Source organism: Terrapene carolina, unplaced genomic scaffold, assembly GCF_002925995.2.
Source record: "Terrapene carolina triunguis isolate 2854851 unplaced genomic scaffold, T_m_triunguis-2.0 Scaffold68, whole genome shotgun sequence".
In the NCBI taxonomy this organism is placed as follows: domain Eukaryota; kingdom Metazoa; phylum Chordata; order Testudines; family Emydidae; genus Terrapene; species Terrapene triunguis.
The window spans coordinates 24804015-24817647 of NW_020664419.1; the positions used below are offsets into that span (position 1 = coordinate 24804015).

The following is a 13633-nucleotide window of genomic DNA, read 5'->3' on the forward strand; positions in this document are numbered from 1 at the left end:
TTTGCGTGAAATCTCTCAGGTAACTGTACTGGAGGTGGCTTTTCAAGGCCTTTCCTTTGCTTGACTCTAAAGGTGTCATATCTCACAATTGTGAATACATAGAGGCAACACACAAACAATAGTTTATTGGTAAGTAACCTCTCATTATTTCATTTATTATTATTTATTTATTAGCTCTGGGGCACCATTGTTTTGGGCACTATTATAAACATACACAAATTGACACATTCCTTGCCATGAAGAGTTTACAGTCTAAATTAAGACAAGACCTAAAGACTGAGTACAAGAATAGGATGGAAGGAGGATAGAGGAAGATGGTTAGTATAATAAAAATCATAGTACACAACTTGATGGTTCCAATTTAATTAAAAAAAAATAAATCAAAAATTCCCCCCCTAATTATAGACCCCCCCCCCCCCCCCCGTACTTCCTTAATATCAACTTCATCCTCCATAGAATATGATGATCTTGTCTTGGTATTATTTAATTTTGGTTTTATTGTTTTTCCCCCATTGGGTATAAATTATTCCCAACTCTCCACTTTAACCCACCCATATTGATCCTGCACTGGCAGGCTATCTTCTGTGTTCCTGGGACTTGGTTTTACCTTCATTCTGTTAACTACAGACCAGTGCAAATTTGGTATGGAGCAAAGTATCTTTTAGAGGAGAAAGAAAATCCAATTTAGGGTTTGACCCTGTTTCCACTGAAGTCAGTAGGGTGATTCCCTTTAACTCCAATGGGACTGGAATTGGGCCCTTACCCTTTGTCGCTAAAGACTGCAACCCAAAGTGGTTTTTTTTAAAATTAGAGATTAAAAATGTATAGGAGCAGGAGAATAATCTGTCAGAAAACAATTTGTCAGATCTAGATCAGCGTTATTCAGAAGGGGGACTGGTACTATTTTAGGTTGCTGGCTTACACGTAGTGCAAGATTGACATGTAGTGAACAAAAGATAATCTGTAATGGCTGTTTGATGTAAATGAGTTGATTGCCCTAATTAAGTTTATACAGGTATTGGATAACTATTGCTATTAACTATATTACAGAAGTGCAGAGAACTCCTGATTCTTGTACCTCCAGTTCTGAGTTTTCCTGCTCTCAGCTCCTGAGATGGAGCTGGAGAGTAAGATATAAAAAAACCCCCAAAAAACAGACAAACAAAAAACCCAAAAACATTATATCTGTTGGAAGCAAAGGGAGTTCTTTTTTGGGGAGGAGGCAGCGGCGTGAAGTCTGTTGCTAAAAGTGGAAATATTCTGTGTGGGCATTTAGTGACAGCTCATAAATGTACTTTATTATGGTGTTTCCTTTTTTAAGGCTTGTTTTGGGTGGATAACTTGGGCAACGTTAACTGGTTTTAAACAAAGATTTTGTTTGTGGGAATTTTAGTTAAAAAGTGTATCGATATACAACATATTATATCTTTCTTTTGTATATTTGGAGCAGATCTAAGGAAAAAAGGCCCTAGTAGTTTTTTCTCTCCCACCCTATTTTCTCTCTCTCTTTCCTATATGGGTCCCTATTTGTTTCTCTTTTAATTCTCGTCTCCTGAAGACAGTGTATTTTAGAGTACTTATGATTTAGATTAACTAGGATAGTCAGACCAATACTTCAGTCTGATTTTAATGAAATCTTGCTTTTATCCAATTTTACATCTAAGGATTGTCAAGTGACTTGCTAAAGGTCAAGCAGTAAGTATCACAGCCCACTTTAAGGCCATCCTATTTCCAGCCTCATTGTCCATATTGTCTCCTATCAGCATAGGAGTATTAGGAACTGAGTGCAAGCATTTGATATTTGATTGTCCTAGCTAGTAATTTCAACAGCAATGTAAGACTTCCTAAAACAGATTCATTTAATGTAAGAATGTTAAAAGAAATTATGAAAATGACTGAGCATTTCTTCTTTTCACAGTATGTGTTTTGTATACACAAGGTATTGGAAGCAAAGAATGGAGAGAGGTAAGGTGTTTTTTTTAATATCTATGTATATTTTTGTTTTTAATTTTTTAATTAAGTGTGGTTGTTCGTGTGTCATGGCAAAAAAAAAAAAAAAAAGAGAAAAATCATGATTAGTTGGTTGATTGCTATGCGAAAGAAGTCAAACCCTCAAATGTACAGGAAAAAATGCCAAAAAATTAGGGTCACTTTATTTTGAACTCTTGTATTTATATATCCTGTATTACATTTAAAAATGGTTAAATCCATTTAAGAAGAAAGGTGTGTGTCCCATACTTCCCTCCACCATAAGTAAAACCAACTTTATTTTTAAAAAATATGGAGCAGGCCAGCCAGGTTTGCAAAGGCCATTTGGGAAGGGGAGTAGGCTGACCAGATAGCAAGTGTGAAAAATTGGGACGGGGGTGAGGGGTAATAGGAGCCTATATAAGAGAGAGCTCCAAATATCAGGACTGTTCCTATAAAATCGGGACATCTGGTCACCCTAAAGGGGAGGAGGAGGAAGTTGGAGGGAGGAGGAGAATAGATCACTAACAATTTTTGTCTCCGTTATTAATGGTTTTACTTTTCAGATTTGGCCTACTGGTACTTTACAGTAGTCATATGTTAGAGTTCTTAAGTATGGTGCCTGGGTGCCTCCAGATTCTAAATGCGAAGAAGAACATTTCATTGTTGTATCAAAGTTGGAATCATCTCAGGTGGTAATGACTGAAATACGTTACTACTTTACAACTGTTCATTGCCCTGCTCTAAATAAGTTAGTGGTCTCAGTTCATTTTCTAGGGGAGAGATGTCAACATCACTTACGTGTAGTACAGTACACTTGTTGGCACTCTTAGCAAAGAGGCTAGGCATTCAGTGGATGTAGAAATTGGATTCCTGTCTTAACCTCCTAGTCAAAGCAGAGATATGTTGATATAACAGTGAGGGAAAACAACGGTGTTGCTCGTGTTGTATCTGCTCTCCAATTAGAGGACTTCCTTTTGCAGAACTGATAATTCTGTACCTTTCATCACTAAATTCATTAACAGCAATAAGGGGAAATATCTTATCCTATAGATTTAGAAATGTGTTTTTAAATGATTCATTCTGAATCTCAAAATTATAATATTTAAAGCTACAGGCTATTACAGAAAACGAATCTTGGATCCATGCTCTAGTGACCAGATAGGAATTCTCTAAGCTGTTTTGAGCCTATAACTGAAGAACCACTAATGCTGCAATCATTAGGTCCTTTCAAACATCATTGGAAGATGTCAAGTATCAGGGGGTAGCCGTGTTAGTCTGTACCCACAAAAACAAAAAGGAGTTCGGTGGCACCTTAGTCTTTAAGGTGCCACTGGACTCCTTGTTATCATTGGAAGAGAATCTCTGTCGTGAAAAGCTGGTGTACCACTTTGTTGAAGCCTCTTTTTTAAAAGAATTGCTTGTTTCATTCTTCTCTGCTAGTTTGTTAAATAAAATATAAATGTTTGGATCAGTTCCCATTAATAGTAGTAACCATTTGTGTTGTCAAAGGCTGTGAACCAAGAGGCTCCCCCTGTTTCAATTGGCTTAGTTTCCTTATGCTAGTTATGGGCCTGTCACCATGAAGGGTCAGTGGGAGGCTGAGCCACTGGCTTTTCAGAGCCGTGCTGTACTCTGCTTTGAAGCCTCTGAGACCCTTCGGGCCTTTGCTGCCTCGTTACTGGTTTACAGTGCTGACTAATACAATAATTAGCACCATTTCTCCCTCCATCCCCCTGTCCTATGTCTGTAACTTCAACTATTCCTAGACACCAAGTTTCACTACCTCTATGTATCCCTTTCTCTTATTCCAGTACCTTCCTCACCTTACCTCCAGCCACCCATCCAGAGAAACTTACCCTTTTCTTCAAGTGATGTCCCTGTGGATGCTCCCACTCTCCCCCCTACCTTGTTAGTTTCAGATTTTTTTTTTTTTACCAAATCTTGAAAAATAATGTATTTAAAGAAAAGCAAACACATGAAACAAAATAAAAGCATGAGTTCTGTAACCTGTGTTTTATATCCTTAACATTGTGAACTGGAAACTGAATCAAAAGCTTCTCATCCAAACCAAATACAATTTGCTGTAAACCTAATATTTTTGCAGCTAAAAGGAGGATCAGGCTCCTCTTATGGGGAGGGAGTCAAAGCCCCATTGTACAGAAAGGTGAAAGCAATGAGTCTTTTCATTTTTAATGGACGCATCAAAAGAACATAGGGGCAAGAGATAAGTGGATAATGATGGAGCCATATATTTCTAATGGCAGGGCCTCCATGTCTGAAAGTGGATGAAGTTACCAGTGAAATGGGCATTTTATGTAACTTTTTGCTTGGTATTCTACATTCAGGAGAGATGGCAGATTCTAAAAGAGACTGTATTACACAAGAGCAAACTATCGTGATGCTAAGGAAAGATTAAAAATAACAAGAGACCCATATGGCTGTATCAGGAGCTCTTTAATAACATGACCATTAAAAGGAATCCTAGACAAAGAACAGATTGATAAGGATGAATATAAAAGAATAGCACAAGCGTTTAGGGATGAAATCAAAAGGCTTTGGCACAAAATGAGTTACACCTAGCAAAGGACGTAAAAGGCAATAACAAGATGTTTTGTAAGTGCAATAGAAGTAAAAAAGAGGTAAAGTAAAGTTAGGTCTATTACTTAACAGGGAAGGAAGCAAATAATGAATGACACAGCAAAGGCTGAGGTACGTTAATGCCTTTTTTGCTTCAGGCTTCATTAAAAAGGTTAAATGTGACCAGATGCTTAACACAATATTAACCACAAGAGGGAGGGGATCTCTGGGCAGAATAGTGAAATAATAGGTTAAAGAATGTTTAGATAAATCAGATATCTTCATGATGGTGGGACCTGGTGAACTTCACTGCAGAATACTTAAGGAACTAGCCAAACGATCTCTGAACCATTAGCTATTATTTTTGTGAAGTCTTGGAGGATCGGTGAGGTCCCAGAAAACTGGAGAAGTGCAAACATATTACCTATGTTCAAAAAGGGGAAAAATGAGCACCCAGGGAATTACAGACCATTCAGTCTAACTTCGATACCTGGAAAGATACTGGAACAAACTATTAAATCATTTTATTCAAACCTAGAAGATAAGGTGATAAGTAAGAGCCAATGTGGATTTGTCAAGAAGAAATCATGCCATAAGTGTATGCTTATAAAATTTGTGGATGGCTCTGTCAAGACTGAATCCCCACTCTGTCACTCCGAGTGCAGAAATGGGGGCCGCAAGGATTTTAAAAATTAATACTTGCCACTCCAGGCTTGTATTACACTCCCAAGGTTACAGCTTTTCTCTGACCTTGGTTTGGTAAACGCCTCCACCACCCAAATGCAAAAAAACCTCTTTGAACCCAGGAAGGAGCACTTGGGAATTCCTCCCTGTGGGGTACCCTCAAGTCCTTTCACCCTCTTCCCTCCCCCCCCGGGGGGAAGAGCTGAGAAAGAAAACAAAGGAAATTAGCTGTGGCTATCAGCTAATCAAACAACATGCACAAACCTCTTAGGACACCAAAAATCCAATCCTGTTATTAAAGGTAAATTTTATTAAAACAAAAAAGGAAAAAATACATCTGGAACTTAAGCTTTTTGCTGCATCTTAAAAGAAACAATTACAAAAATCAAGCACCCAAAATAGCTTTCTTGGGGGTTCAGCTTAAAGAAAAGCTTACCAGCAAACAAAAGCATTAGGGGTTAGCACAGAGGAGAGCCACAAGCCCTAAAAATATAAACAGAAATAAACCTGATCGCGTCTAGCTAAACATTCTGATCTGCCTACACATTTGGAGTTCATATAAGTAGTTCTAGGTATGAGCTGATGATTTATAATCATACCTGGCTTAAGCTGCTTATAGCATGGCTGCTCTGTCCCTCCAGCCCAGAGAATAACAGGCAAAGGGAAAGTTTCTTTCCTCATTTTAAAAAGTTCTAGCCTTCCCATTGGCTCTTTTGGTCAGGTGCCCACTTCCCCCCCCCTTTACCTGGGAGACTTTTTAACCCTTTACAGGTAAAGCGAGTAAAGAACATCTACCAAGAGGGATTTTACAGCCAACTGGTTGGCTGGGTGTCCATCAAAGGGAGCTATCCCCCCACTTTATTTATCACAGGCTCCAAGCGGAGAGGGGTTACAAGCACTGTAGAGGACAGGATTAGAATTCAAAATGACTTTGATAATTTAGAGAATTTGGTCTGAAATCAGTAGGATGAAATTCAGTAAAGATAAATGCAAAGTACTATACTTAGGAAGCAAAGGAAGAAAAAAATAAAATGGCGAATAACTGGCTAGGCAGTAGTACTGCAGAAAAATAATCTGTGGATTATAGTGGTTTGTAAATTTGCATGAACCAACAGTGTGATATTGTTGCAAAAAAGTCGTGTCATTCTGAGATGTACCTACAGGAGTGTTGTACGTAAGACAAAGGATGTAATTGTTTTGCTCTACTCTGCAGTGGTGAGGCCTCAGCTGGAGTACTGTGTCCTGTTTTTGGCACCACACTTTAAAAAAGATGTGGACAAATTGGAGAGAGTCCAGAGAGGAGCAACAAAATAAAAGGTTTAAAAAACATGACCTTAGAGCAGCGGTTCTCAAACTGTGGGTCGAGACCCCAAAGTGAGTTGCAACCCCATTTTAATGGGGTCACCAGGGCTGGCTTAGAGTTGCTGGGGACCGGAGCTGAAGCCTGAGCCCCACCACCCATGCCGAAGCCCAAGGGCTTCAGCCCTGGGTAGCAGGGCTTGGTTACAGGCCCCCTGCCTGGGGCTGAAGCCCTTGGGCTTGGGCTTAGGCTTAGGCTTTGGCTTTGCGGCCCCTCTTTCCCTGCTCCCCCAGGGCGGTGGGTCTCAGGCTTTGGCTTTGGCGCTCCTGCCTGCAGCGGTAGGGCTCAGGCTTCGGTCCCCCCTTCTGGGGTCGTGGTAATTTTTGTTGTCAGACGGGGGTTGGAGTGCAATGAAGTTTTGAGAACCCCTGCCTTAGAGGAACGGTTGAAAGAACTGGGCATGTTTATTCTAAAAACAAGAAGTCTGGTTGGGGGGTCATGATAAATTTTCAAATATATAGAGATTGTTATAAAGAGGACTGTGATTAGTTTCTTCTTTGAATAATGTCAAAAAATAGGTGCTCCACTCTGGGTGCACTTGCACCCCAGGCTCCTTTGATCAGAGATTTTGCATATCAGTGTCCATTTGGCCCACATACATGTGTTACTCAGTCTCGTGTTCTATGCTGTTATATCGCACTGTACAAGCAAACTACCCTCAGTTCCTTAACTACTCACCTCAGACGGAACCTTAGCAGATGTCTGCATTGAGTTTTATCTCGACTGTGTCCCCTTAGCTCTTCTAATAGTTAATTATAGTTGTTCTTAGTAGTAGTTTTAGCTGTAGTAGTTTCTAAAAAGTGTTTGGATTTTTTTTTTTTTTTTTTTTTTTTTTTTTTCCCTCCTTGGATTTTTTTTTTTTTTGGAAAGGCATGCCTGGTTTTCCTGGTGTCAAACATTGCCTGTCATGCCAGGAGGCAATCCCTGGTGAGTGACTGGCAATCCCGGTGCATTTGTTGCTTTGGGAATCTCATAGTTCCCCAAAATGCAACTTCTGTGTGGCATTTAAAATCTAGAGCCAGAAAATACAGGAAGCTCAAACTTCAACTCCTCATGATGGAGAGCTCACTGTGCCTGGCCTCTGACCCTAGCCAGGGGACCAGCCCCTGTTGGCTGGTCTCTGAATAAGTCTGTTGTCTCCACTGTCTCCAAACCGCACTCCTCAAGGGTATCTAACAGGAATACCCAAGCTTTCTCTCATAATACTCCCAAAGACCGTCCCTCAAGTTCTCCAGATAGGGAATCTACCTCAAAAGGAAGTCACTGTCTCTGATGACACCAGCCTCTTCAGCACCCACTGCTCTCCAATCTGGTACTTACGAGACTGCTGGTTCCTCAGGTACTGAGGGCATGATCAAGCCTAAAGACTATGAAGTCCCAGGCTCTGAGAGGTCATTTGGTACTGTCAACGGATCAAGGCAGCAAGAAGAGCACTACCTCTTCTCACTCAGTATCGAAGATGCCCAATTGGGCTTCATCTGGAGGTCTCCTCTTGGAGTGGTTGAGATTCCTAGTATTGTCAACTCCCTCTGCCATTATCACTTTGGTGCAGGCCATGGATATGGTGCCAACACTGCTCTTGGTACTGCAGGAGTTTCATTTTCCCCTAGACCTGGCTGTGTCCGAGACACCTGACTCATCATTGCTCAGTTCTGATCTGTTCTCTGCCTAGGATCTCCAGATTCCCAGACACCTTGCAGGTACTGATGGTTGTACCTCAAGTTTCTTCTGCTGCTCCACCACTTCACAGTGACTTGGAAAAGGAGGTTTCTCATGAAGATCTTATCTTCGTTTCTCAAATATCTGTCTGAGGCTCTCCACTCCATTCCTATAGAGGCTCTTTTCCATAGGTCTCTGAGGAAGTTGATCTCCGTCATGAGAGATGTCTACAACCACCATCTTGCTGGTACAAACACTAATGGATTCCTCCACCCATGCCATATTCGCCACCCCCTTGGCCATGCTGGGAGTTGGGACCCCTAGGTGGCCTGTCATTGGCAGTTCTCTAGGGCCTCGAACATCATCTGTCAGAGGTAGACAACTTTCATCACCCTCTCTCCAGGAGACCAGAACCTCAGGAAGAAACCTTTGAGGAACAGGAAACTAGGGCTGATGAAGAGATCTCTCCACTAGCCAGCATCTCTTCTCCATGCCCGGATGAAGTGGTCATGCCACTCCACCATCCCTGGCTGACTATTTTAAACAGTTCTAGGACCTTATCAAGATGGTCGCAGATTCTTTGTAGATCCTTCTTCAGTAGGTTAAAGAATCACATCAGAAGCTGCTTGACATTCTTCATATAGCTTCATCTGCTCACCTTGCCTTTCCTGTTAACCTTTTCCAGGGCCTCATTATCTGGCACACCTGGCCTCAATTCTACCCATGTTCGAGAGAACAGACAAAAAAATATTATGTCCCCTCAAAGGACTCAGAATTTTTATTTTCTCATCCCTGTCCTTAGTCCTTGCTGGTCGAGGTGGTTAACGAACATGGAAGGCAGCACCATGTTAACGCAGTTCCCTATGATAAAGATCATAAGCACCTTGACCTGTTGGGTACAAAATCATATTTGTCAGCAACTTTATAATTTAGAATCACCAACTACCAGGCATTAATGGCCAAGTACAACTATACAAATTATACCAAGCTGAACTCCTTTATTGAACATCTACCATTGGAACACAGAGAGCAATTCCAGGCAATTATTGCAAAGGCCAGCTGATCTCTTCAGACCTCCCTGGCTGCTGCTGCAGCCACTGGTTTGATTTCTATGGTGATAGTTATGAAGAGGGCCTCCTGGATTCAGATCTCAGGATTTCCAAAGGATATCCAGAATACAGTTGAAGACTTTCCTTTTGATGGCACTAAGCTGTTTGCACGGACGATTTTCTGATGCATATTTCCATATAGCAGTCCACACATCCCACAAAAGATTCCTATGTTTTACTGTCGTTCAGGCCCATTTTCAGTTCAGGGTGCTCCCTTTTGGCTTATGGTCTGCCCCAAAGGCCTTTTCAAAGATCATCAGTAGTAGCAGCACACTTCCGCTAAATGGTTGGCTTCTGAAAGGCTGCTTCCTGGACCTAACTTCGCATGCAACTTGTGAGGGCATAGATCTCTTTCTCAAATTGGGCCTACAACTGAATACTTCAAAAATCCACCTTGACCCTTGGGCCCCTATACATACCTTTTGGTGAGCATTATGCAATAACTCATGATTCGGCTGTATTTTCTTCAGTACTGGACTTGACCTCGAAGCCCCCTCCTCCTTAAAGGGAACTTTGCTTGGTAGTCACCTAGAGTGGAGCACCCATAGGGACACTACTAGAAGAAGAAATGGTTACTTACACCATGCAGTAACTATCGTTCTTCGTAATGTGTCCCCCTGTGGGTGCTCTGCCACTTGCTCTCGTTCTCTGCTATGGAGCTTCGTGGTAGAGAAGGAACTGAAGGCGGTTCACCCACTCAGTGCTATATAACAATACGGACCATGAGACTGAGTAATACGCACATACGGGCAGCATAGATGCTGTTATGAAAAATCTACGACCAAAGGTGCAGGGTGCATCCACAGGGACACATCTCGAAGACTCAGTTACTGCACAGGGGGAGTATACACTTTCTCCCATGTCCATTGAGGATAGGACAAGAAGTCATCTGTTTAGTTGCAGCAAGAGTGATTTAAGTTAGATATTAGGCGAAACTTTATTACTATAAGGATAATAAAACACTGGAAGAGATTACTTAGGGAGGTTGTGCAATCCCTGTCATTGGATATTTTTAAGAACAGGTTAAACAAACACATGTCAGTCCCCAGGAGAGTGGGGCGGGGTGGGGAAAGATGAACTATATGACCTCTTGAGGTCCCTTCCAGTCCTATCCTGCTATGATTCTTTGATTTCTAGGGACTATAGTGCTTCAAATTGGGAAGAGTTAATATAACTAATGTTTATGGTGGGGAGTAGTTTTTCTAAATTTGGGGGGAAACTGTTGTTTGTTGTAGCTTCAATGTCTTGACTGAAGGAAGAGCTGTCTGGAAGTTCCAGTCTATAGAATGGGGATGGGCACATGCTGCTGTTTATGCTGGAATGGGTGGACTTCTGGCAGTCTTTTCTTACCTTCCTGGTGTTTTCATGTGGACATGATCCTCTCCTTGCAAAATCTCTGTTCCAGGAGAGACCTTTGCTGCATCCTCCCTCATGTCTCTTGCATGTTTTTGTTCTTGGAGCTATATGCTGTGATATAGATATGTAACTTTTATAACAGGATCTTATGCTTGCCATAAGCTATTACTTTTCTTTTACAGTTTGGAAGAACAGAAGTAATTGACAATACTTTAAATCCAGATTTTGTAAGAAAATTCATCATGGACTACTTTTTTGAAGAAAGAGAGAACCTGCGGTTTGATTTGTAAGTTAATCAACAGACCTTTGATTCGAATGTCATTAGCACTGTGAAAATGCACCGATGTTTTGTCAAGGCAACCAGTGGTTTACTTTTGAAGAAGTGACATCTTAATGTGAAGTAGATTAATTTGGATGAATGTGGTGATTTATATTTATCCAAATCGAATAATTATGTAAAATGGTAAGCCATTACGAGCGAGTGTGAGGAATGAGTGGATGTCTAGTGGTTAAAAGTATTGCTTTGTTTTTATAAAATCTTTTATAAGATCAGAGTTTTGAAAAACTTAAAAATTCATTAAATTGTTATGAAATGGTAAATGTACTTGTGGCATATTAGCAAACAAGGTGTGAAGCAAACGCTCCAAGTGTAAATTATCACACATTAATTGCAGATTTAGTTTTTTTTAATCAAAATAAGACATGACTCCACCCACAGATACAAGTGTACATCTGATAATACTGGCTTGGCATTTTAAGTTGGAGATAATTGTTTAAGAAGCGACTGAAATTTGACATTGTTCCAAATAATAGCCTAATTCTGTCCTTCCTATTTTTTTCTGTAGTTTTTATCCTCCTACATATAATCTGAGGGTTAAGCCATTTACAGAATAAACACATCCAAGAAGATGTCTCCTTGTGCTACCTATAGGTACAAATTCTATGGGAAAAAATAGGGCCTTTTGATATTCTTGATGAACTAAGCCAGATGCTGTCTACATGGAAATAGTAGTAATAATCCATAATAATAACTCCCTTTGTATATCTCAAAGTACTTCATAAAGTGGGTGAGTATTCTTATCTCTGTTTTATAGATGGCAAAACATAGGGGGAGAGAGAGAGAATGAATATGCCCAGTTAAATGCACAAGGAGGCAGAATTAAGGTGGGGCAGGCAACCGTAAAACTGCCATTTCCTATGGGCTTGTCTACACTACACACCAGATTGGCGGGCAGTGATTGATCCAGCGGGGATCGATTTATATCTGTCGCCAAGTCTTTTCAATGTTCACGCAGAAATTCACTATGAGATGAGGCCTGAAAGGTTTTCAGACTAGACAAAGCTGGGATTTCCACTGGTGGACCTTTTTAATCAACTTCAGATACTCTGATGACATGGTGCTCTTTTCTACAACAACCAATGCAATGCAACAAATGTAGCCTGTGAAAACAGTTTGTGAAGAATAAGAATGAGGAGTACTTGCAGCACCTTAGAGACTACAAATTTATTTGGGCATAAGCTTTCGTGGGCTAAAACCCACTTCATCAGATGCATGCAGTGGAAAATACAGTAGGAAGATATATACAGAGAACATGAAAAAATGGGGGTTGCCATACCAACTAATCAATTAAGGTGGGCTATTATCAGCAGGAGAAAAAATACTTTTGTAGTGATAATCAGGATGGCCCATTTCAAACAGTTGACAAGAAGGTGTGAGTAACAGTAGGGGAAAAATTAGCATGGGGAAATAGTTTTTAGTTTGTGTAGTGACCCATCCACTCCCAGTCTTTATTCAAGCCTAATTTAATGGTGTCCAGTTTGCAAATTAATTCCAGTTCTGCAGTTCTACAGTTTCTTGTTAGTCTGTTTTTGAAGTTTTTGTTGTTGAAGAGTTGCAACTTTTAGGTCTGTAATTAAGTGTCCAGGGAAGTTGAAGTGTTCTCCGACTGGTTTTTGAATATTCTAATTCTTGACATCTGATTTGTGTCCATTTATTCTTTTGCGTAAAGACTGTCCGGTTTGGCGGCAGAGGGGCATTGCTGGCACATAATGGCATATATCACATTGGTAGATGTGCAGGTGAACGAGCCCCTGATGGTGTGGCTGATGTGATTAGATCCTATGATGGTGTCCCTTGAATAGCTATGTGGACAGAGTTGGCAATGGGCTTTGTTGCAAGGATAGGTTGAGGAATGTGGACTATCCCTGAATGAATGAAGCAAAAGTGAAAGGCATGCACGTTGACATGATTAACAAAAACAGGATGCAAGTGGACATTACAATCAATAGTCCAGTTGTAGAGGCAACAGGTGAATTCAGTTATCTGGAATTATACATATCCAACCGTGGATGCTGTTCTAAAGAAATCAGAAGAAGAGTAGGAATGGCCCTCCCAGTCATGGCCTCCTTTACAAAAGTTTGGAAAAACAATGGCATCTTGAAATGTATGAAGGTTCAGCTGGTGAAAAACTTTTCTTCCATAGCAATTTATGGATGTGACTTGTGGGAAATTAATGCTACTCATAAGAAGTTTGAAGCCTTTAATAGGTGATGCTGGTGAAGACTCTTGCTTATCTCTGGAATGGAAGAGAAGATGAATGTTTATGTTAAAATATTATGGGAGAGAAGCAGACCCTCTTGTCAGAAATCAACAGGGGATGGATCACTTGATGATTACCTGTTCATTCCCTCTGGGGCACATGGCTTTGTCCGCTGTCGAAAGACAGGATACTGGACTAGATGGACCTTTGGTCTGACCCAGTATGGCCCTTCTTATGTTCTTGACTGTGGATGTTCTACACTTCTTTAAATTTTGGTCCCGCTGACGTAACTGCCCTGCTACTCTGACTTAATACCACCTCCTCAAGAGGCATAGAATGGTCAGTTTAGTTAGGTTGACACCATGTAGTACACCATT

General features: G+C 40.7%; 1 protein-coding gene across 1 annotated transcript in view; it reads left to right on the forward strand.

Annotated features, from left to right (window-relative positions):
* CPNE8 (copine 8) overlaps positions 1–13633 on the forward strand; it is a 258293-nt gene that overhangs the window by 46718 nt on the left and 197942 nt on the right. Inside the window, exons 3-4 of the mRNA XM_029910832.1 lie at positions 1919–1965; positions 10899–11002. Of these exons, the coding sequence (XP_029766692.1) occupies positions 1919–1965; positions 10899–11002 (151 nt within the window). The remainder of the gene's footprint in view (positions 1–1918; positions 1966–10898; positions 11003–13633) is intronic.